The 21,956-nt window shown below is 56.6% G+C and overlaps 3 protein-coding genes and 1 long non-coding RNA gene across 16 annotated transcripts in view; 2 read left to right on the forward strand and 2 right to left on the reverse strand.

The window, feature by feature from the left end:
* The window catches only part of PKN3 (protein kinase N3), a 17,783-nt gene extending 8,437 nt beyond the window's left edge, over positions 1 to 9,346 (forward strand). For 4 of the 7 annotated variants that reach the window (XM_017848309.1, XM_017848305.1, XM_017848307.1 and 1 more), the window contains exons 7-22: positions 1,436 to 1,582; positions 1,662 to 1,771; positions 1,883 to 2,026; positions 2,457 to 2,532; positions 2,607 to 2,775; positions 2,975 to 3,077; positions 3,210 to 3,277; positions 3,585 to 3,648; positions 3,782 to 3,873; positions 5,185 to 5,361; positions 6,732 to 6,794; positions 6,947 to 7,023; positions 8,110 to 8,252; positions 8,334 to 8,441; positions 8,626 to 8,706; positions 8,817 to 9,344. In XM_017848309.1, the coding sequence (XP_017703798.1) occupies positions 1,436 to 1,582; positions 1,662 to 1,771; positions 1,883 to 2,026; positions 2,457 to 2,532; positions 2,607 to 2,775; positions 2,975 to 3,077; positions 3,210 to 3,277; positions 3,585 to 3,648; positions 3,782 to 3,873; positions 5,185 to 5,361; positions 6,732 to 6,794; positions 6,947 to 7,023; positions 8,110 to 8,252; positions 8,334 to 8,441; positions 8,626 to 8,706; positions 8,817 to 9,029 (1,835 nt within the window). In that variant the 3' untranslated portion in view covers positions 9,030 to 9,344. Of the gene's footprint in view, positions 1 to 1,435; positions 1,583 to 1,661; positions 1,772 to 1,882; positions 2,027 to 2,456; positions 2,533 to 2,606; positions 2,776 to 2,974; positions 3,078 to 3,209; positions 3,278 to 3,584; positions 3,649 to 3,781; positions 3,874 to 5,184; positions 5,362 to 6,731; positions 6,795 to 6,946; positions 7,024 to 8,109; positions 8,253 to 8,333; positions 8,442 to 8,625; positions 8,707 to 8,816 lie in introns of all 7 variants that reach the window. The other 3 variants (XM_017848311.1, XM_017848306.1, XM_017848310.1) reach the window with 3 other exon arrangements.
* Positions 9,292 to 12,691, reverse strand: ZDHHC12 (zDHHC palmitoyltransferase 12). 4 transcript variants are annotated; one of them, XM_017848316.1, is made up of 5 exons: positions 12,400 to 12,690; positions 10,837 to 11,138; positions 10,440 to 10,517; positions 10,080 to 10,246; positions 9,292 to 9,932 (listed from the first exon to the last, which is right to left on the reverse strand). In XM_017848316.1, exons 1-5 carry the CDS (start codon positions 12,497 to 12,499, stop codon positions 9,611 to 9,613), a joined length of 969 nt encoding a protein of 322 aa, XP_017703805.1. In that variant the 5' UTR covers positions 12,500 to 12,690; the 3' UTR covers positions 9,292 to 9,610. The 4 variants fall into 4 exon arrangements, with proteins under 4 accessions (XP_017703805.1, XP_017703806.1, XP_017703807.1 ...); XM_017848317.1 differs by having other exon boundaries at positions 10,837 to 10,973; positions 12,400 to 12,684; XM_017848318.1 differs by having other exon boundaries at positions 9,645 to 9,960; positions 10,837 to 10,973; positions 12,400 to 12,691.
* A 157-nt stretch (positions 12,692 to 12,848) lies between these two features.
* On the forward strand, positions 12,849 to 21,331 carry LOC108512833 (uncharacterized). Its single transcript, XR_001880713.1, has 2 exons — positions 12,849 to 13,016; positions 20,974 to 21,331. It is a non-coding gene; the product is annotated as an uncharacterized LOC108512833 (long non-coding RNA).
* The window catches only part of ZER1 (zyg-11 related cell cycle regulator), a 45,685-nt gene continuing 41,668 nt past the window's right edge, over positions 17,940 to 21,956 (reverse strand). For all 4 annotated transcript variants that reach the window (XM_017848314.1, XM_017848315.1, XM_017848313.1 and 1 more), the window contains exons 15-16: positions 21,563 to 21,665; positions 17,940 to 19,543 (exon numbers count right to left, since the gene is read on the reverse strand). In XM_017848314.1, coding sequence (XP_017703803.1) covers positions 19,486 to 19,543; positions 21,563 to 21,665 — 161 coding nt within the window. In that variant the 3' untranslated portion in view covers positions 17,940 to 19,485. The remainder of the gene's footprint in view (positions 19,544 to 21,562; positions 21,666 to 21,956) is intronic.

The following is a 21,956-nucleotide window of genomic DNA, read 5'->3' on the forward strand; positions in this document are numbered from 1 at the left end:
TTTTTTTGAGATGGAGTCTTGCTTTGTCACCCAGGCTGGAGTGCAGTGGCATGATCTTGACTCACTGCAACCTCTGCCTCCCAGGTTCAAGCAATTCTCCTGCCTCAGCCTCCCAAGTAGTTGGGATAACAGGCGCCCACCACCACGCCTGGCTAATTGTATTTTTAGTAGAGATGGGGTTTCACCGTGTTGGCCAGGCTGGTCTCGAACTCCTGACCTCAGGTGATCCGCCTGCCTCAACCTCTCAAAGTGCTGGGATTACAGGTGTGAGCCACCGCACCTGGTCTCAAGTTTTTGTTTTTGTTTTGAGACAGTCTTGCTCTGTCACCCAGGCTGGAGTACAATGGCACAATATCAGCTCACTACCACCTCCGCCTCCTGGGTTCAAGCGATTCTCCTGCCTCAGCCACCCAGGTAGTTGGAATTACAGGTGCCCAACACCAGGCCCGGCTGATTTTTGTATTTTTAGTTAGGACGGGGTTTTGCCATGTTGGTCACGCTGGTCTTGAACTCCTGATCCCAGGTGATCTGCCCGCCTTGGCCTCCCAAAGTGTTGGGATTACAGGTGTGAGCCATCACGCCCGGCCGAGCTGTTCTTTCTAAGCTGATCTTTCTACCCTGGACCCCTGCCTTTGTTTACAAGTTCTCTCTGTCTGTAACCCCCAGGCCCAGACTCTCCCTAAATGATACTCTTGGGCCTACTTTGTGTCCTCAAAAGCTGCTAGATCCCCACTGCTTTCTCTGCCCTTTGAGAGACAAACCTCTAGTGACGTGACACATGAACTTACTCCGTTGACAAAACACGTTTCATATCCATTGAGGGAGGTGGGGCAGAGCTGGGACTCACCTCCACTGTTCAGATGGGGAAACTGAGGCCCAGGTAGCTGGTGGGTCCGGACAGGAAGCCAGGCTTCCCGCTCCCTGTCCCAAGCTCTTGTCCTTGCCACAGTGCTCTCCAGGCCCCAGCTCTGGGCAGCATCTCGTCATGTGCTGTGTCTCTGTGCAGCCTGGCTGAGGTCTGAGGTCTGAGGTCTGAGCCTATGTCCCTGCCGCTCCAGCCTATGGACGGGAGAGCCAGTTGCTCTGCCCTGGAAAGAGGTGGCTGCCACAGAGAAGCGTGCAGTCTGGGACAAGGTGGCTCCTCCCCTGGGAGTGGCCGGGTTGGAGGCCTCCCAGGGTGTCGTCAGGGTCCAAGGGCACCCTTCAGGGGCTCATGGTGCTTGGAAGCTGCAGGGCAGTCAGCAGGCTCCTGTCCAGGCACTCTAGGCTGCCACACTGAGTGAGGTTTCTCAGGTAGCTGCCCTGGCCTCAGGTGGGTAGGGTCTGGGTTCAGCCACCTCCTGGAGAGGGTGGCCTTCCTGGGGTCCCAGGACACCTTGGTGGTAGCAGTGGGAAGATGGCATCTGACAACACCCCCCGCCCACCCTCACCACAGGGACACTGCAGGTCCGTCTCCTGGGCTGTGAACAGTTGCTGGCAGCCGTGCCTGGACGCTCCCCGGCGGCTGCACTGGCTGGCAGCCCCTCCGAGGGCTGGCTTCGGACCAGAGCCAAGCAGCAGCGTGGCCGAGGCGAGCTTGCCAGTGAGTAGGGAAGGAGCTTCGGGGAGGGCAGGAGAGCCCTGCTTCAGGCCTGCCCTGAGCCCCAGCTCTGGCCCTGCAGGCGAGGTGCTGGCTGTGCTGAAGGTGGACAACCGCGTTGTGGGGCAGACGGGCTGGGGGCAGGTGGCGGAACAGTCCTGGGACCAGACCTTTGTCATCCCACTGGAGCGAGTAAGGCTGGCCTTTGTGTGGTCAGGGGTGACCTTGGGCTGCGGGGTGGAAGGCTGCCCAGGTCGGGGCTCGTTCTGCACCCCACCCTTCAGCCTGGCCTCCCCAATACAGGCCCGTGAGCTGGAGATTGGGGTGCATTGGCGGGACTGGCGGCAGCTATGTGGCGTGGCCTTCCTGAGACTTGAGGACTTCCTGGATAATGCCTGTCACCAGCTGTCCCTCAGCCTGGTACCACAGGGGCTGCTTTTTGCCCAGGTGCTCACCACCTCCGCCCTCTGACTTGGTGGGCCCTGGGGGCGTCAGGGCCGGGAAGGCCTTCAAGACTGATGCACTGCGTGTAGCCAGCCCTCGGAGGGGCTGCCAGCCAGGTGCAGAGATTGAGGACCAGAGAGGAGGTCTCCAAGAATAAGGACTCCTAGCCGCTCTCTCAGGGCTGCATCTGGAGGCCTGGGTCCTTGTCCTGACTGCCCTGCCTCAGGTGTGATCCTGGAAAAGTGCCTGTCCTCCCTGGGCCTCTGTTTCTCCACTAGTCTCAATGAGGACATTGAATCTGTTTCTCTGGGTCCTTCTGGCTCTTGCATCTGTTGACCCTGGGGGCTTGGGCTGTCATCCCAAGGGCAGAGGAGACGCCATGGCAGGTGAGATGGGAGGCGACTGGTCCACAACCCTGCCCCTACCCCTGCAGGTGACCTTCTGCGATCCTGTCATTGAGAGGCGGCCCCGGCTGCAGAGGCAGGAACGCATCTTCTCTAAACGCAGAGGTGTGGAGGGAATGGGGGCTATGTGTGAGGGAGCAGGGCTGGGGCCCCGGGACTAAGGTCCCCTTTTCTCCCAGGCCAGGACTTCCTGAGGGCTTCGCAGATGAACCTCAGCATGGCGGCCTGGGGGCGCCTCGTCATGAACCTGCTGCCCCCCTGCAGCTCCCCGAGCACGATCAGCCCCCACAAAGGGTGTCCTCGGACCCCAACAACATCACGAGAGGCCTCTGACCCTGCCACTCCCAGGTGAGGAGCCCCGTCGCCCTAGACTGCACCCTCCTCTGTGGCAGCTGCGGGGCTCCAGATCCAGGCAGTGTCTGTCTGTCTGTCTGTCCACATTGCTCAGCCCCCAACCCTCTGTCCATCTCACTTCAGGTTGGTGTGTCCATCCTGCCAGCTCTTACATCTGCCAGTGCTGGGCACTGTGTCTATTTTCTCCCTACAGTAATTTCTTGCCCAAGAAGACCCCCTTGGGTGAAGAGATGACACCCCCACCCAAGCCCCCGCGCCTCTACCTCCCCCAGGAGCCAACATTCGAGGAGATTCCGGTGAGGGGCTGGAAGGACTAGGGGCTCCTGGGGCTGGCTGGGCTTGGCGGGGTCACCCAGCTGTGGGGTGGCAGGCCTAAAGGGAAAGGAGAAGGAAGCCCAGCCCTGCCCTGAGCTCTTCTGTCCTCACAGCGCACCAAACGCCCCCATATGGAGCCTAGGACTCGACGTGGGCCGTCTCCACCAGCCTCCCCCACCAGGTACCCCCATCCTGCGCACCTTCGTGTTTGAGACGTTCGTCTGCTTGCTTGAACATTCGTTTATCCGTTCATACATTACTCCCTGGCTCCCTGGCACATGCGCTGGCTGGCTCTTGGGGTCTGATTTGCTAAACCCACATTATTGAGCTCCAGCTCTATGCCAGCTTCTAGGAGCCCTTCCTGCAGGGGTTTCTCGAGCCCATAGGTTGAGACAGCCCAGGACTGGGCATGGGAGGCTTGGGACGGCTCTGGGTAGGGACCCAGCCCTTGCCGTAGGGGACTCCCTATACCCTCTCTTTCTTTGCAGGAAACCCCCTCGGCTTCAGGACTTCCGCTGCTTAGCCGTGCTGGGCCGGGGACACTTTGGGAAGGTAGTGGGCTGAAGGGGGTGGTATGGGACAGGATTGGGGGCCTCATCACGTGAGCCGGGAGGAGCCGATCTGTGTGGGTGGTAAAGGCTCCCTGGTGCGGCCCACCTGGACCCCAACCTCTCTCTGGCCCCAGGTCCTCCTGGTCCAGTTCAAGGGGACGGGGAAATACTATGCCATCAAAGCGCTGAAGAAGCAGGAGGTGCTCAGCCGGGACGAGATAGACAGGTGTGTGAGGGCGCCACAGGGCACCCAGGATGGCTGGCCTGGGCTGTGGCATCCAGAGGGCAGCTGAAGTTTCCTGGGGTTTTGGAGAGGTGACCCCGTGGGGCCAGTCAACCCGCATTCTCTTTTGACACCTGCAGTTGTTAACTGTGTTTCCTTGGGCAGGTCCCTTCTTCTCTCTGTCAGTTTGCTCTACTGTAAAATGGGGGCATTGGTGACTGTGCACATTCAGAGCCCCTTGTGAGCCCCTGACATATAGAAACCTTCACTCTATGGCCAGGCATGGGAGTTCACTCCTGTAATCCCAGCACTTTGGAAGGCCGAGGCAGGCGGATCATGAGGTCAGGAGATCGAGACCATCCTGGCTAACACGGTGAAACCCTGTTTCTACTAAAAATACAAAAAATTAGCTGGGCATGGTGGCGGGCACCTGTAGTCCCAGCTACTCAGGAAGCTGAGGCAGGAGAATGGCGTTAACCCAGGAGGCAGAGCTTGCAGTGAGCCGAGATCGGGCCACTGCACTCCAGCCTGGGCGACAGTGCGAGACTCCATCTGAAAAAAAAAAAAAAAAAAGGTGGGGGACCTGGGCACAGTGGCTCATGCCTGTAATCCCGGCACTTCAGGAGGCCAAGGTGGGAGGATTGCTTGAGCCCAGGAGTTAGAGGCCAGCCTGGGCAACATGGCGAAACCCCCTCTCTACAAAAAATACAAAAATTAGCTGGGCATGATGGTGCACACGCAGCTACTTGTGAGGCTGTGGTGGGAGGATCACTTGAACCCCAGTGGCGGAGGTTGCAGTGAGCCGAGATCGTACCACATCACTCCAGCCTGGGCAACAAAGTGAGACCCTGTCTCAAAAAAAATAAAAAAAAGACTAGGCTCACTGGCTCACGCTTGTAATCCCAGCATTCTGGAAGGCCGAAGCAGGTGGATAACTTGAGGCCAAGAGGTAGAGACTAGCCTGGGCAACACGGCAAAACCCTGTGTCTACTAAAAATACAAAAATCAGCTGGGCATGGTGGCACACTCCTATAATCCCAGTTACTCAGGAGGCTGAGGCACGAAAATCACTTGAACCCAGGAGGCGGAGGTTGCAGTGAGCTGAGATCACACCACTGCACTCCAGACCAGGTGACAGCAAGACTCTGTCTCAAAAACAAACAAACAAAAAAACGAAAAGAAACCATCAGTCTACCAGTCTACACGCCTGGCACTTTGGCTGAGGGCCCAGTGAGCCAGGGGTGTTGTGCAAGGCGCAGGGCACAGCCCAGGGGAAGTTTTCCTTCCCTCTAATACTCTTGCTCTCTCCTGCAGCCTGTACTGCGAGAAGCGGATCCTGGAGGCCGTGGGCCGCACAGGGCACCCCTTCCTGCTCTCCCTCCTTGCCTGCTTCCAGACCTCCAGCCATGCCTGCTTTGTGACTGAGTTTGTGCCTGGTGGCGACCTCATGATGCAGATCCACGAGGATGTCTTCCCAGAGCCCCAGGCTCGGTGGGTTCCATCCCTCCTGCCTGCCTCTTCCAGCAAACTTTGCCTGGTTCCCTACACCCACTCTCTACATCCTGCTTTCCCCAAGTGCCCAACAGCAGAGGAGCAGGAGTCAGAGGCCTTGGTTTACATCCTGGCACCAACTGACAGCATTTATGACCCTGGGCATCAGCTTATGAAGCTGTGCATTAGTTTTTTTTTTTTTTTTTTGGAGATGGAGTTTCGCTCTTGTTGCCCAGGCTGGAGTGCAATGGCACGATCTCGCCTCACTGCAACCTCTGCCTCCCTGGTTCAAGCGATTCTCCTGCCTCAGCCTCTCAAGTAGCTGGGATTACAGGCATTCGCCACCATGCCTGTCTAATTTTGTATTTTTAGTAGAGATGGGGTTTCTCCATGTTGGTCAGGCTGGTCTGTAACTCCTGACCTCAGGTGATCTGCCCATCTCGGCCTCCCAAAGTGCTGAGATTACAGGCGTGAGCCACCACACCTGGTGAGTCTAAGATCTTTATTTGAAAAATAGGCACGATTGGCCAGGCTCCTGTAATCCCAGCACTTTGGGAGGCTGAGGAGGGTGGATCACCTGAGGTCAGGAGTTCATGACCAGCCTGACCAACATGGTAAAATCTTGTCTCTACTAAAAATACAAAAAATAGCTGGGCATGGTGGCACGTGCCTGTAATCCCAACTACTCGAGAGGCTGAGGCAGGAGAATCGCTTGAATCCAGGAGGTGGAGGTTGCAGTGAGCTGAGATCCTGCCACTTTACTGCAGTCTGGCGATGGCAAGACTCTGTCTAAAAAAAAAAAAAAAAAGGCCGGGCATGGTGGCTCGCGCCTGTAATCCCAGCACTTTGGGAGGTTGAGGCAGATGGATCACGAGGTCAACAGATCGAGACCATTCTGGACAACATGGTGAAACCCCGTCTCTACGAAAACTGAAAAAAAAAAAGAAAAGAAAATAGCTGGGTGTGGTGGCACGTGCCTGTAGTCCCAGCTACTTGGGAGGCTGAGGCAGGAGAATCGCTTGAACCCAGGAGGTGGAGGTTGCAGTGAGCCAAGATTGTGCCACTGCACTCCACCCTGGGTGACAGACTGAGACTCCATCTAAAAAAAAAAAAAAAAAAAAGGCATGATGAGTATCAACTGCAGGGACCAACACTTGGTCCCTGGCACCATTTAAGGGCCCAGGAAGCTGGAAATTGAGGTGACCTTGGGACTGTTAGAGCAGCCCCACTCTCAGCATGATGCTTGTCCCAGTCTCACTCATCTCTGACTGGCTGGGACATCCGGGATCCCCCAGCCATGGCCAGCCTGGTGCCTCCCTGCCCTGCCTCCGTGGTCTTGGGCCTGAGTTCTCCCATAACCACCCCTGCAGCTTCTACGTGGCTTGTGTTGTCCTGGGGCTGCAGTTCTTACATGAGAAGAAGATTATTTACAGGTGACTTTTGGCCCAGGGATGCCTGGGGGTGGGGATGGGGTGGGTGAGGACACAGACGCTGCCTCCCTCCTGCCTGGGCTGCTCCGGGGGCGGTTGCTGTTTCCTGGGTCTAAGCCCCCCTCATTCCCTTTGATCTGCACCCTTGCCCTCAGGGACCTGAAGTTGGATAACCTTCTGCTGGATGCCCAGGGATTCCTGAAGATCGCAGACTTTGGACTCTGCAAGGAAGGTGGGGGCTGCCCATTGGGATCCATAGCTCCAGCCTTGTTTACCCAGCCTGGCCAATAGGATGATGGGCACATGGCATCTCCCAGGAAATCTCACCCACGGATGCCCTGGTTCCACTGCTCCAGACCTCATTCCAGGGGACAGCTGGGCACACTGGCCCTTTCTTCCCAGCCCTAGAGGCTCGTATAGAGCCCCAGCCTGCACCTGGCCCGAGGGAGAGCCTATGGTCAGGGCTGGGAGAGGAGACTGAGTTCTGCCTCTTGTTTTTTTCTTTCTTTATTTTTTATCTTTTTTTTTTTTTTTTTTTTTTTTTTTGAGATGGAGTCTTGCTGTGCCGCCCAGGCTGGAGTGCAGTGGTGCAATCTCGGCTCACTGCAACCTCCACCTACTGGGTTCAAGCAATTCTCCTGCCTCAGCCTCCCAAGTAGCTGGGACTACAAGCGTGTGCCATCACGCCCGGCTAATTTTTGTATTTTTTTAGTAGAGATGGGGTTTCACTGTGTTAGCCAGGATGGTCTCGATCTGCTGACCTCATGATCCGCCCACTTTGGCCTCCCAAAGTGCTGAGATTACAGGCGTGAGCCACTGCACCTGGCTTCTTTTTGTTTTTTTGAGACGAAGTCTTGCCCTGTTGCCCAGGCTGGAGTGCAATGGCACGATCTCGGCTCACTGCCACCTCTGCCTCCAGGGTTCAAGAGATTCTCCCGCCTCAGCTTTCCAAGTAGCTGCAATTATAGGCACATGCCACCATGCCCCAGCTTATTTGCGGTATCTTTAGTTGAGACGGGGTTTTACCATGTTGGCCAGGCTGATCTCGAACTCCTGACCTCATGATCTGCCCGCCTCAGCCTCCCAAAGTGCTGGGATTACAGGTGTGAGCCACCATACCCGGCCGAGTTCTGCCTTCTGTGACCTTAGCTTGTGAGCTTGGCTCCGCATGCAGTCAAATGGCGTCATAACCATTCCGACCTCCTTGGGTACAGGGCAGGGCTTGGCACAGGCTCAGCTCCCTGGCTGAGGCTTGGCTGTTAAGGTTATTGTGAATAGGCCACACCAATCTGCTTTTGGTGTGCCTGTTGATTTGTAGGGATCGGCTTCGGGGACCGGACTAGCACCTTCTGCGGTACCCCGGAGTTCCTGGCTCCCGAGGTGCTGACCCAGGAGGCGTACACACGGGCTGTGGACTGGTGGGGGCTGGGCGTGCTGCTCTATGAGATGCTGGTGGGTGAGGTGAGTGCTGGAGTGTGCTGTCTGGGCCTCTGGGTTGGAGTGGGGTGGCCCGTGCATCCTGCTGAGCCCCCATCTCCATAGTGCCCTTTCCCAGGGGACACGGAGGAAGAGGTGTTTGACTGCATCGTTAACATGGACGCTCCCTACCCCGGCTTTCTGTCGGTGCAAGGGCTTGAGCTTATTCAGAAGGTAAGCACTGCAGGGTCTGGGTCTGGGCTGGATGGCTGCTCAAGACCCATGTGTCCTCCATCATGGGAAAGCAGACCCCTGCCACCCATCCGTAGAGCGCTCTGGGCCAGCGTGCTTGGGGCCTGTGGATGATGGCAGTGCCTGGAGCTGAATGACCTAAGTGAGCGCCTGTCCTATTGCCCAGCTCCTCCAGAAGTGCCCTGAGAAGCGCCTCGGGGCGGGTGAGCAGGATGCTGAGGAGATCAAGGTCCAGCCGTTCTTCAGGGTGAGTGGCTGGGGTGGTGGTGGTTCCCTGTGCCTGGCAGGGTAGGTGACATGGAGTGACTCATGGAGCTGCTGTTCCTGCCATCTCAGGCGCCTCTCCTTTTCCCCCAGACCACCAACTGGCAAGCCCTGCTCGCCCGCACCATCCAGCCCCCCTTTGTGCCCACCCTCTGTGGCCCTGCGGACCTGCGCTACTTTGAGGGCGAGTTCACAGGGCTGCCGCCTGCCCTGACCCCACCTGCACCCCACAGCCTCCTCACAGCCCGCCAACAGGCCGCCTTCCGGGACTTTGACTTTGTGTCAGAGCGATTCCTGGAGCCCTGAGGGCATCTCCTGGCACCTCTGTCCCCTTCCCCCACAGACTGCTAGAGCCTCTGCTTGCCTACCTGTGTGCCTTGCCTGGAGGTCCAGGCCTTGCCGGGTACTTATGAACCCTTGGGACTCGAGGTGGCAGCCATGGGGCCACTGTTGTGGGCTTTGCTCAGTGTCACTGGGCAAAGTGTGTCCCCTCCCCCTCCAGCTCGCCCTCCTCTGCCTCCCAGCGAGACCTGGCCCAGAAAGGGTGCCGCAGCAAGGAGTGATGTGGTTTGTCTTTTTAAGACTGGACTTGCTTTATAGACTATTAAATTTGTAAAAGTGTGCACTGGCAGTAGCCTGGGTGGGGCTGGGGTGGAGCCCGGGGTCTGCTTGGGCCTGAGCTGCCCACAGTTCCTTTTTTTCCCCTTTCTTCCTTGGAAGGCAGAACTGCCCACCGAGGCAGGGATCTGTCTGTCTTGAAGTTCAGTTCTGGGGCCTGGGAGGAGTGGGCAGAAGTGAGCGACCCCAGGCCCTCCAAGGACTGACCCTAGCTGGGGACAGGTCCCGTGATTTTCAGGCACAAGATAGTAGCCCAGCCTCCAGCAACCCTAAACAGCTGGGCTGCTGCCCTCCTCCTCCTCCTCAGCCCAGAGGGTCTCCCAGGACCCCGAGGGCCACCCACAGAAGAAGTGGGCCAGGTTGCGGGTCAGGCCTCGGTCGAAGGGGTTGCCGGGGCGCTGGCGGAGATAGGCGATGCGGTGTGAGGAGATGAATTCCCAGGTGGTGGTGTTGCTGGCCACCAGGTAGAGGTGCGAGGCGAGGAGCAGGCTGGCCACCAACGAGAAGAGGGACAGCAGCAGGAAGGTGGTGAACAGGAGCCCGCTGGATCGCAGCCACAGTCCCCAGGGCTGGAAGAACTGGAGGCCTGACCTGCAGTGCAGGGGACAGGGGCCTGGTGCTGGGGGAGGGCAGGGGAGCCCTTCCCTCCCTGTGCTGGATCCCTGGGAGTCCTGGCTCTGTCCACCCCGTGGGAGCATACATCCCACCCTCCCCCTATGCCCGGGCAGCAGCACCCACCATGCCAGGTACAGGCCCCAGAGAAGCACCACCAGCTGCAGTGCCAGGTAGACCACAAAGAGTGGGTGGTTGCGCTCCCCCACACAGTTCTCCATCCAGGGGCAGTGGTGGTCGTAGCGGCGGACGCAACGGCGGCACTCACGGCAGTGCCGAGCCCTCAGGGGCTGCTGTGGGCATGGAGGAGAGTGGAGGCTCAGTGCCAGCCCTGCTGTGAGCCCACCACTGAGGGCAGGAATCAGGGCCTGATGATGGAAGGCCTTCTTGGAGGAGGGGTGAGGCCCAGGCACTGGGGCAGGAGGAGGTCGAGGAGTCTCAGCTTTGGCCCAACCTCTCCCAAGTGAGTGTCCCTGCATCACTCACCAGCACCAGGCAGTATCTGCAGCGCCGAAGAGGGATGGCTGGAGGAACCATGGCTGTCTGCTCCTCTTTGAGCTCCTCCTGGAATGAGACAGGTGGCATTGGCGGGCAGCTCCCCTAGGGGCCGGCTTAGCTCTGGTTGTGGAGTTTAGGACCCATCCTGTGCAGAATGGAGGTGTGGGGTGTGGCGGAGCACCCTGGACTGAGGGTGGCTGTGTGATGTTTGCAAGTCTCTTCCTTCTCTGGGCCCCAGCAGTTTCCTCACTACTGTAGGATGGGGCTCTAGGGCTGGCAAGAGGATTCACTGAGCTGCCCCTACAAGAGCCTGCAGCACAGAGCCTGGCATGGAGACGTGCTGGCTGTTGAGTCCCTGTTGGTGAGAGTAGGGGCCCCTGGTTACCTGAGGCTGGGGCTGCACATTCACGTAGCCGGGGTCCATGAGTGACACAGCGAGGTAGAGCAGCAGGGAGCCCAGCACCAGGAGCAGGAAGGTGAGGGGCAGGAGCAGCTCCCCCTGCTCCTCCCATTGCCGCAGCTCTGGAGAGGCCGGGAGAGTACAGTGAGGCTGGGCCGGGTAGAACAGGAGTGAGTGGGGCTGGGTTGCAGTTGGAGGTGGGGAAGTGTGTTCCTGGCCGAGCAAAGACCTGGAGATGTTGGTTCCATGAGTGGTTGTGTGTGGCCAGCAGTTCTTCTGAACTTTATCTGGAGGGTCAGAGGGAACCATGGAAGGTTATAAGGCCAGATCTGTTTTGGAAAACCTCATTGCTAGAGAAATGGATCAGGAGAAGCCTAGGGGCAGAGAATCTGGCCAGGAGGAAGAAGAGGGGAGCTGCAAAGGCCTGGCAGGAAGTGAGAGAGGAAGGAATGGACAGAGGGGGCTGCTGGGTGAAGGGAGCCAGACCTGACTGGATGTGGGAGAGAGGGAGGAGGGGTCCTGTGTCTCTGGCTCTGCAATGGTGAGAGACTGGCCAGGTCTGAAATGCCTGAGAGAGATATGGGAGGGACGGTGCAGCTGGCAGGCTCAGATGCTGCAGAGGGGCATAAGAAAGGGTCCAGTGGCTTCAGCCCATGGTGGTGACAGGATTTTGGGGAGGTAGGGTGCAGGGCAAGGAATGAGGGGGCATGAGACCACCAGACAGCAGAGTGTAGACAAATCCCGCGTCCCTTGGTTGTAAGGGGGAGCAGAGAAGAAAGGGTGGCTTTTGAGGGGGGTTGTTTTCTGATAGGGAGACCTGAGCAAGTTTTTAGGCTAAAGGGTGAAGGTGGTGGAGGAGGTCTGAAGTCTTGGGAGGAAAACCAGCAGGGGCCCCAGTCCAGAAACTGAGGCTGGACCACCATGGAAGGAGGGCTGGGGGCTGCTGTGGATGACAGTGAGGGAGGCTGCCCGTGGCAGGTGAGGTGCTGGGTAGGGGGCTACTGAGGGGAATGAGGGAAATGGAGGTGGGTAGGTGGGTGTATCTGTGGGAAGATGGGAGACAGGCCTCACCCCGTGGTGTGTTCTCTTGCTTGAGGGGTTGCCTGGACTTGGGCAGCTAGTGACCATGGGGGTGTGGAGGGTGTGGGTGTGGACAGAATGCCAATCCTTGCATCTAGTTGAGCCTCCTAATCGTACGGATGGGAAGATTTGGGGTCAGTTCCTGGGAAGGAACTAGTGGGTCCCAGGATCAAGGGACATGGGGCTCAAGTCGGTCCTTGGATCTGGTGGGCACCGGCTGGGTCCTGGGATGGACAGGGCATTTGGCAAGGATCAGGAAGATGCTGGGATTAATCAGGAATCAACGGGGTATCAGGCGGAGAGCGGGTGGCTATTGGAATGATAGATGGGGAGGGGGCTTCAGGAGATGGCGGAGATCGGGCCAATCCCAGGATCTCCAGGGATTAGGCGGGAGACCCAGTGAGACCCGAAAGTCTGGGGAACCACGCGGGATCGGGTGGGTCCGGGGTCGCTCGGGGTCCGGCTCACCGGTATCGTGCAGGAAGAGCACCAGCGTGATCCCCCAGGTCAGCACGGTGTGCCCGGTCCGCACCAGGACCCCAGGGCTGAGGAGCGCCCAGGGGGCCATCGCCTCGGCCAGGGGCCCCACCCGGAAGAAGCGCCCAGAAGGGCGGGCCCTCCTAGGGAGGGGAACGCGGTCGCCCGGGGATTGGTGGATCTGGGCGCTGGGCCGGGCCGGACTGGATCAGGGAGTCTGCCTATTGGATGGCAGCTGCGGCCGAGTGGACCCTCAAGCCAACAGGTGCCTGAAGAGGCTGAGGGCGGGGCCGGCGCGCGCGCAGCTGGTAACTCCCCTAACTTCAGCCCCACCCGCCAGGTAACTTTTGAAAGACCAGGCGAGCGCGCGCACCTCCCCCGCGCTCCCCTGTGCCCGCCCTCGCAGCCTCGCGCATGCGCGTAGCTCCCTGGGCGCTTAAAAGATCCAGCGGTTTGCTGTGAGTCCGAGAGGCAAAATTGTGCCCATTTCGAAGATGTGATGACTAAGGTCTCCAGAGGGCCAGGGCTCACCCAAGGTTGGTCTGTGGTGACAGCTTTACCTCCCTGCTATTTATTCTCAGATATTGCAAACGGAGAGAAAAGTGGAGGTATGTGGTGCAGATTCTGACTATGGGTGATCCAACTTAGGCGGGAGTCAGAAATCCCAGCACTGCCCCTTCCTACCTGTGTGACCCTGGGCTAGTTACTGAGCCCTTCTGAGCTGTTTTCTGTCTCTATAAGGGGGATGACAATAGCGTCTCCATACCTAAGGTGTTTTGGGAGAATTAAATAATGGAAGGCGCCTTGTCTAGCACGGGCTGGTCTTGCCTCTCCTGCTGTGAGCCACCACCTACAGGCGGTGTTTGGGAGAATTAAATAATGGAAGCGCCTTGTCTAGCACGGGGCTGTCTTGCCTCTCCTGCTGTGAGCCACCACCTACAGGCGGACTTTCCCTGCCAGAGGCTTTAGGCTGTCCTCCTTCCCTGTGTCCCCAGGGCCTTCCCCACTCAGCCCTGCCTTTCCACAGCACCTCCCACTGATACCAGCATCCTCCTCCGCCTCCATCTGATTGGCCCCATCCCAGCTCCTCCAGGATACTCCTCTGACATCTGTTGTTCTTCTCAGCTCAACATCCTTTTTTTGATTGGGGAATCGACTTCCCATCCCATGTGACTGGAGGGACTGCCCCTCACCCCATAGGATGGCGAGCGGCAGGCTGTGGGCGTTCGACTCTGCAGAACCAATCACAGGCCTTCCGTGAGATTACTGTCTAGATGCTGAGAGGAAGGGGCATTCTTTTGGATCTCAAGCCTAAGGAATGGGATATAAGGCAACTGAGAGCCATCTTTACGCTGTGCGGAGAGGGCCTGCCCTGTCTGTGGCTGGAGAAAATGAGACCAACTTATAAAGACACATAGAGATGGATAAGCAGCACTAAAGGAGGGAGCGAGAGATTGTCTGAACAACATTGTCTGAGCCCTCCAGATTCAGCTGTCCCTGAAGCTGATACTAACTGCATCCCCTGGTTGCAAGTCAATTAATTCCCACCTTTTTTTTTTTTTTTTTTTCAGACAGAGCCTCACTCTGTTGCCTAGGCTGGAGTGCAGTGGCACGATCTGGGCTCACTGCAAACTCCGCCTCCCAGGTTCAAGCGATTCTCCTGCCTCAGCCTCCCAAGTAGCTGGGACTACAGGCGACCGCCACCACATCTCGCTAATTTTTTGTATTTTTAGTAGAGACTGGGTTTCACCGAGTTAGCCAGGATGGTCTCGATCTCCTGACCTCGTGATCCACCCACCTCGGCCTCCCAAAGTGCTGGGATTACAGGCGTGAGCCACCGCACCCGGCCTGTTTTCTGCTTTCTTGAGATGGGGTCTCGCTATGCTGCCCAGGATGGCCTCAAACTCCTGAGCTGAGGCAATCTTCCCCCTCAGCCTCCAGAATAGTTGGGACTGCAGGCGTGCACGACCATGTCTGGCTTAAAGGGAGAATGAGGGAGTGGAGGGAAATGGTGAGGGCTTCAGTAGAGTAAGGGAAATGAAAAATTCCGAAGGGTTGGTCATGGTAAATGTGATTAGGCAGCTCTGTGTGCTCGCTGGCAGTTATGAAAGTTAGGACTCTGTTCTCCCGCAGAGACTAGGAGACAGAGGCTCCAATCTTCCTGATATTACACTTCAATGGAATGGCCTTCAGGTCCTTGAAAAAACACTCCTGAATTGTGAGATACACACACATCTCAAATGGACAGGAAGGATCACAATTTTAAGTTCCCATCCCACCACACCTTTTTTTTTTTTTTTTTTTTTTTTTGAGATGGAGTTTTGCTCTTGTTGCCCAGGCTGGAGTGCAATGGCGCAATCTCAGCTCACTGCAACATCTGCCTCCCAGGTTCAAGCGATTTTCCTGCCTCAGCCTCCCAAGTAGCTGGGATTACAGGCATGTGCCACCACGCCCGGCTAATTTTGTATTTTTAGTAGAGACAGGGATTCTCCATATTGATCAGGCTGGTCTCGAACTCCCGACCTCAGGTGATCCACCCGCCTTGGCCCCCTAGAGTGCTAGGATTGCAGGTGTGAGCCACTGCCTTTTTTTTTTTTTTTGAGACAGAGTTTCATATTGTCTGCCTGGTGTGATCTCGGCTCACTGCAAACTCCGCCTCCTGTGTTCAAGTGATTCTCTTGCCTTAGCTTCCCAAGTAGCTGGGATTACAGGCATGCGCCACCATGCCCGGCTAATTTTTTTTAAATTCTTAGTAGAGACAGGATTTCACCATGTTGGCCAGGGTACCCTTGAACTCCTTGTGATCCGCCGGCCTCGGCCTCCTAAAGTGCTGAGATTACAGGCGTGAGCCACTGCACCTGGCCAGAGGTCACATTTCTTAGGGAGACTCAGTAAAATGACTTTATGGTTTAGACATCAGTCTGCTTTTGGAAAGGTAGGTCATGTTTGAAGGTGCTGAGTGGCAAAATATAGTTTCTTTTTTTTTCTCTCCAACTTTCATTTTAAGCTCAGGGGTACATGTGTAGGATGTGCAGCCTTGTTACATAGGTAAACATGTGCCACGGTGGTTTGCTGCACAGCTCATCCCGTCACCTAGGTGTTTTGTTTTGTTTTTGAAATGGAGTCTTGCTCTGTCACCTGGGCTAGAGTGCAATGGCACGATCTCAGCTCACTGCAAACTCTGCCTCCTGGGTTCAAGCAATTCTCCTGCCTCAGCCTCCTGAGTAGCTGGGATTACAGGTGCGTGCCACCACACCCAGCTAATTTTTGTGTTTTTAGTAGAGACGGGGTTTCACCATTTTGGCCAGGCTAGTCTCAAACTCCTGACCTCAAGGGATCCACCCGTCCTGGCCTCCCAAAGTCCTGAGATTACAGGCGTGAGCGACTGCACCCAGCCTGGCCACAAGTTTCTAAAAGGAGAGCCCTCGATGTGCCAGGTTTTGTGCTGGGCTACAGCAGAGCCTTGATGTGGCTTGCTGTTCACAGTCCAATGGGGGAGACGAGATAAAGCAACTTCAGCCCCGTGAGATAAGTAGATGCTGTGATGGGATGAGCAGGAACTACAGTGTTCCTGACACAGGAAATGGCAGGTACCAGGCCACGGAGCTAGAGGAGGAGCACCTGGCACCTCTGAGGACCTTATTTTCCCTCCTTTACTGTAGCAACCTTGAGGAAGTAAGTCATTTCAGGCCAGGTATGGTGGCATATGCCTGTAATCTCAACACTGTGGGAGGCTGAAGTGGGAAGACTGCTTGAGCCTGGGAGTTTGAGACCAGACTGGGCAACACAGTGAGACCCCATTTCTACAAAAAAACAAAAATTAGAAATGCATGGGGTGCACATTTGTTGTCCCAGCTACTTGGGAGGCTGAGGTGCAAGGATTGCTTGAGCCCAGGAGGTCGAGGCTGCAGTGAGCTGTGATGGTGCCATTGCACTCAGCCTGGGCAACAGTGAGACCTTGTCTCAAAAAAATAAAAAATAAAATCACTTCACCTCTCTGAGCCTCAGTGTCCTTGTCTGAAAATAGATTATTGCCAGGGTTCTGAGGAAGCGGAAGGTACATGAAGCACTTAGCCCGGGGCCTGGCACACAGAAGAAGGTTCAGCAGTGTTGGCTGCTGCTGGCAGGCACTGCCCTCATTCCCTCCGAGGCACCGACGACCCACCAGGGTTCTGAGAGAAAATACTCGAGGCTCTTCCTGCCCAGGTCCTGTGGGTGGCCAGTGGCAGGGCGCTCTCGGCCAGGGGAGAGAGAGAGGCCAGATCCAGGCCCTGCAGCAGGTGGAGAAGAGGGGACCTCGCCTTCACAGAGGCTGTGGGAGGAGTCAGTGCTCAGCTTCCAGAAACGCTTAATTGAGTCCTGATGCCCAGGCTTAAAGCCTCACATGGAGGGTGAAATCCACACACTCACAGTGGTCTATAAAGGGTGTGACCGTATCATTTCTTTTTTGTTTTTAGAGACAGAGTCTCGCTCTGTCGCCCGGGCTGGAGTGCGGTGGTGTCATCTGGGCTCACTGCAAGCTCCGCCTCCCAGGTTCATGCCATTCTCCTGCCTCAGCCTCTCGAGTAGCTGGGACTACAAGTGCCCGCCACCACGCCCGGCTAATTTTTTCGTATTTTTCAGTAGAGACGAGGTTTCACCGTGTGAGCCAGGATGGTCTCGATCTCCTGACCTCGTGATCCGCCCGCCTGGGCCTCCCAGAGTGCTGGGATTACAGGCGTGAGCCACTGTGCCCGGCTGACCATATAATTTCTTATTCCAACCAGGCAGCTCTTGAGGATGACAAGGCACTGTCGATAGAGCTGCGGGGACCACAGGTGTCAGCCAGGACGGCCCTGGGCCATGCTAGAGTCTGGGCACCTCACAATTTGGCCCCAGCGACTTCTTGGTCCCGTCCCATTCCACCCTTGTTCCTCACACTGCCAGAGCCACATGGGGCTGCTTCTCTGTCCACCCTGGCAGGACCCTCTGCTGAGAATGCACTTTTCCTCCACCCCTCGGGCCAGTCCTGGGCAGCCTCCGTCTTTTCTCTGGGTTTGGCTCCACTCCGCCTCTTGTGAGAAGCCTCCTAGACACATGGGGACACCGTGCTGGCTCCTTCCCCTCTCCCTAAAGCACTGTGGCCCAGCAGACTCCAGGCTTCCCTGACCTGCCTGCCCACTCCCATCCACTGGCAGGAGGCACCTCCTCCACTGCCTTCTCCCCGCTGGTGGCACAGAGTCCTAATCTTCTATTTGCCATCTGTCTCCCCCATCAGGCTGAGCCATCCTGGGCAGGCACCCTGTTGGTCTGGTTGCCAGCTGTGTCCTCAGTGGGCACAGGGATGTGAAGAGAACACATAGGAAACAGGTACTCCAGCTCAGTCCCCTGCCACCTGTCCCCAGCCTGCAGCCCTTTAACCTACCAAACACACCCCTCCCTACCACAGAACTACCCACACTGCAGTCCCCCTGCCGGGGGTGGCTCAAGTCCTGCTCCAGAGCCTGGAAGCCAGGCTAGCAATCCTCTCCACAAAAAAAGACGCTCTGTTCTCCATTTTGCACAAAAATGTATTTCTGTGACATCCCAAAGTACAGACATTTCCCCAGGCCCCAGGGGGTAAAGCAATGAGGTGTGAACTCTGCCAGGGTCTGGCCGGGGCCGCTGAGCGTGGGATGGAAGGGAGCGCTGCATGCAGCCCATCTGCCAAGCTGGGGGAACACAGGGCTGCCGCCCACTTCCCAGGACAGGGAGGGAGAGGCTCCAGGAGAAAAAGGCCAGGTGTCTCTCCCAAAGCTCCTCACCCATCCCGTCCTGCCTGGAGGCGGAAATGCTAGGAACACCTGAAAACAGGCCCGCAGAGGGAAGAGGGAAGAAAAAGCCATCACCCAAAGGCTGCCTCCAGGGTTAGCGCTGCTCCCCAGGCCCCTGTGATCCACAAGTGTCCGATGAGAAGCAAGGCAGCGTCCACCGAGGAAGGAGCGCAAGAGAGCCGTCGCCTCTCAGGCTTCCAAGGTAAAGCTGAGGGCAGGGTGGGACTGCCAGGGAGGCCCAAGCAGCCACTGCAGGGCAGTCCGAGTGCTGGTCTGGAGGCGGCTGTGTGGCCGCTGTGGGTCAAAGGCTGGCGTGGGACCTCTGCCTCTGAGAGGCGTGGGGTCCTCTGGGCAGCGGGGCAGGCTGGGATGAGGAGGCAGGCTCAGTTCTGCTGGTGGGAGCGTCTGGGCAGTTGAAGGCTGTGGAGCAAGGAAGCAAGCCCCTGACCCCAGAAGATGCTGGCTTCCAGGGCAGGGGGCAGGTTCTGGATGTGTTTTGGCAGAAGGGGCAGTGGAATCTGCCCTCGAGTTCTGACCATCCCTGGGCTGGGGCTTTCCACAGCCTGGGACCTGGTGGGAGACTACGAGGCAGCCTCCATAGCAGCGTGGCCTCAGGCAGGCCTGGCCGGACAGCAGCAGGGCCACTGGGCGCCCTGCTCCTGGAAGGTCTTCAGGGGCAGGGCTGCCTGGACCTTAGCCTAGGAACAGCTCACTTTCTTGCCCCAGATGGCCCACAGCTGGGAGCACCAAGGCTTTTGGGAGAGCCAGTGGGGTAAGTTCTAATCCCCAAACCCCATCAGCTGTGCCCGGCAGCCGAGATGGAGTTCTCAGGCATGGGCAGTGGGTCAGGATGCTGGATACGCTGTCCAAGGCCTGCTCCTCTCATGAAAGGAAGCCAGACTGGGGTCTGAGTTTCCTGGACAAGGACTGGACACTCACAGCGTTATAGGCATTTAGTCTGGTTGGGGTAGGAGTGAGTGTGTCAGCGATGAAGGCTGAGTGGGTTTGAGAATGGCCAAGGAAGCTGCAAGGACTCAGGAGTGTTGCTTTTGTTTTTGTACAGAAATCATACACACAAAACTTCACACTTCCTAACAAAAAAAAATATATATATAATATATATATCTCACTAATGTTAAGGAAAAGCGTCGGTTGTGCAAAAGTCCCCCATGTCTCTTCACTCTGTGGGGGGCTCCCTCGGAAGGGGCCTGCCCGCTGGGCTGCTTGAGCACGCTTCCTCTCCGCCTGTGGTCCAGAGCGGTGGTGGCCATGGGGGTGGAGGCCTCTATCTGGATGTGTCCATGTTTTCCTCTTTAAAGTTACTGCAGTGCTCAATCACCTTGCTGAAGACAATGAGGGAGACAGGATTGGAGGGTGGGCTTGGTTAGGGTAAGCCCAGTCCCTCCGAGGTCATCAGGCAGCTGGGTAAACACGTGTTCACAGTGATGGTGATGCTGACTGAATGATGTGGACGGAGGGGTTGGCAGAGTGCCTGGCATGTGCAGGGGACTCAGGGAATGGCACCTGTGGCCGGGAATGCCATCACCAGCCGTCCTCCACTTGCTTCCTCCCCACCACCCCCAGTCCCAGGGCATCTGTGGATAGGGGTCCCCAAATCAGCTCAGGCCTGACCTCCAGAACCCTTTGGAACTTTCTTTAGTGACCTCTTCCTTCTTCATTTTCCCTGCACACCAGACCCTTCTCTTTCCAGAAGTCCACCAGTGGTCCCCAAACTGACTACACATCAGATTCCCCCAGAGGCCCGGATCCAGTGGCAGGTCCAGGGTGGGGTGAGGGCAGCTATGTTCGCACAAGGGCCCCCACTACCCGGTGGCAGCCGGGGCCCAGCACTCCAGCTCAGATTTCAAGTCTCACCCGCCCCAGCCTGACCCCTGCCACCCATTACTGTCAGTTGTCACCTTGGACCCTGGACAGCTTGCCCATTCCACATCAAGCCTGTGGGTTGGGGGCTTCACTGCAGTCTCTGTGTGTTAAAGGGGTGCCCCAATACCTTTTAGGAAGCAAATTCCCAGAGTGGGAGAGGGGCCAGTGGACAGGGGCCGAGGGCCTTCTCCTAAGCATTGTCCAGGGTCATTTACTCCTTGCTGTCAGATAGGCCAGTATCTCAGACTCCCATCACAGGCCTTGGACACGTTCAAAGTGACTGTGGTAGGTAACTGGTCAGTCTTACCCAGTGCTTCTCAAATTTCCCGGGAATCCCTGTTAACCAAGAAAATTCCAGGGCCACCTCCCACCTCCCAGATGCACTGGAAAAGAAAACCTAGGGGTGGGCCCTGTCCGTTTATTTTTAAATTTTATTTTTTTGAGACAGAGTCTCGCTCTGTTGACCAGGCTGAAGTGCAGTGGCACCATCTCGGCTCACTGCAACCTCCGCCTCCTGGGTTCAAGTGATTCTCCTGCCTCAGCCTCCCAAGTGGCTAGGATTACAGGTGCGCACTACTACACCCAGCTAATTTCGTATTTTTAGTACAGATGGGGTTTTACCATGTTAGCCAGGTCTCGAACTCCTGACCTCAAGTGATCCACCCATCTCAGCCTCCCAGAGTGCTAGGATTACAGGTGTGAGCCTGTGCCTGGCCAGCAGTGCCTTTGGTCAGATATAATAGAACCAGGTGACACTTCCCTGCCCTGGCCCAGGAAGTGGCTGTCTGAGGAGCCTCTGAGTTCCAGACCCCTCCTCCATGTGACCTTTTGCTCTATACAGAGCCATGAAAAAGTGTGCTGGGGTCAGCTTGACCATTGTCCCTTCTAGAATGAATCCTGGAGAAAACACGGTCGTTCCTGACGATTTCAACATGTCGCATCCCTGAGAGTCTCTCCTGTCCTGATCGACTTGAGAACTGGAGGGAGTGGCATTTTAGACACTGCAGTGAAAGCCACACAGCCACAGAAGGCCGGGACTCTACCATGTTTGTGACCTTCACATTGAGCAAGCTCACTTGCACTCCTCTGCCTCGTCTCATCTCTAGAATGTATTTTACCATATCATGTCCCTTCTTTAGTGGGAATGTCTGTGGTCAAACATAATGAGAAGTTCTGACCTGACTTGCTAATACCCAGTGATAAAAGGATGGAGTTTGTTGGGAATAAAAGAAAACTAAGCTTACAAACGAGGGCCCTGATGCTCCGTTCAGATCTTGGTCATCTAGTTTCCAGCCATACTGTGGTCAGGATGACATTTGGAGAGGCCCCAGCTGGACATCAATACGCTGTCAACCTCTATACTCAACCCCAAGCTGCCCCTGGGAATTTCAGTCATTCCTAACCTCCAGAGGGCGCCCGCTATGCCCTTACTCCCCCAGATCAAGGTTCCAGGCAGAAACACACTGCTAGTCTCTTACCGGGCCATTTCCTTGGTCTCCTGCCGTGCGGTCGCCATCTTAATTATGTCCCTCAGAAGGGGCAACCCCCCTTCTTTGATCAGCAGAGGGCAGTACTTGTCCGCTGTGGGATAGGAGCAGACAGCAGAGGATCAGGATGGGTCTTCTTATCAGCCCGAGGCCCAGAAACCCACCCTGTCTGTGAGGACTATCCTGGTGTTGGGGGTGTGAAGCCACAGGCCTTGGTGGGGGCAAGACATGTGTGCCCAGCCCCATGGGTGGGAGTTCTGCATCCATGTAGGGGAAGCAAGAGGTGACTCCTTGGTTTGAAGTTGCTGTATTTATTTCCAGAGCTCATTCTCTTTTTTTAAAAAAAAAATTTTATATATATAAAATCTTAAAATATATATATATT

This window comes from Rhinopithecus bieti, unplaced genomic scaffold, assembly GCF_001698545.2.
Source record: "Rhinopithecus bieti isolate Rb0 unplaced genomic scaffold, ASM169854v2 scaffold_29388, whole genome shotgun sequence".
NCBI lineage: Eukaryota > Metazoa > Chordata > Mammalia > Primates > Cercopithecidae > Rhinopithecus > Rhinopithecus bieti.

Coding starts and splice junctions, on each gene's coding strand:
- ZDHHC12 (XM_017848316.1), bottom strand. CDS start 12,499: ATGGCCCCCTGGGCGCTCCTCAGCCCTGGGGTCCTGGTGCGGACCGGG. Junction 10,518..10,836: donor ATGTGCAGCCCCAGCCTCAG/GTAACCAGGGGC, acceptor GTCTCATTCCAG/GAGGAGCTCAAAGAGGAGCA. Junction 9,933..10,079: donor TGGGGCCTGTACCTGGCATG/GTGGGTGCTGCT, acceptor CCTGCACTGCAG/GTCAGGCCTCCAGTTCTTCC.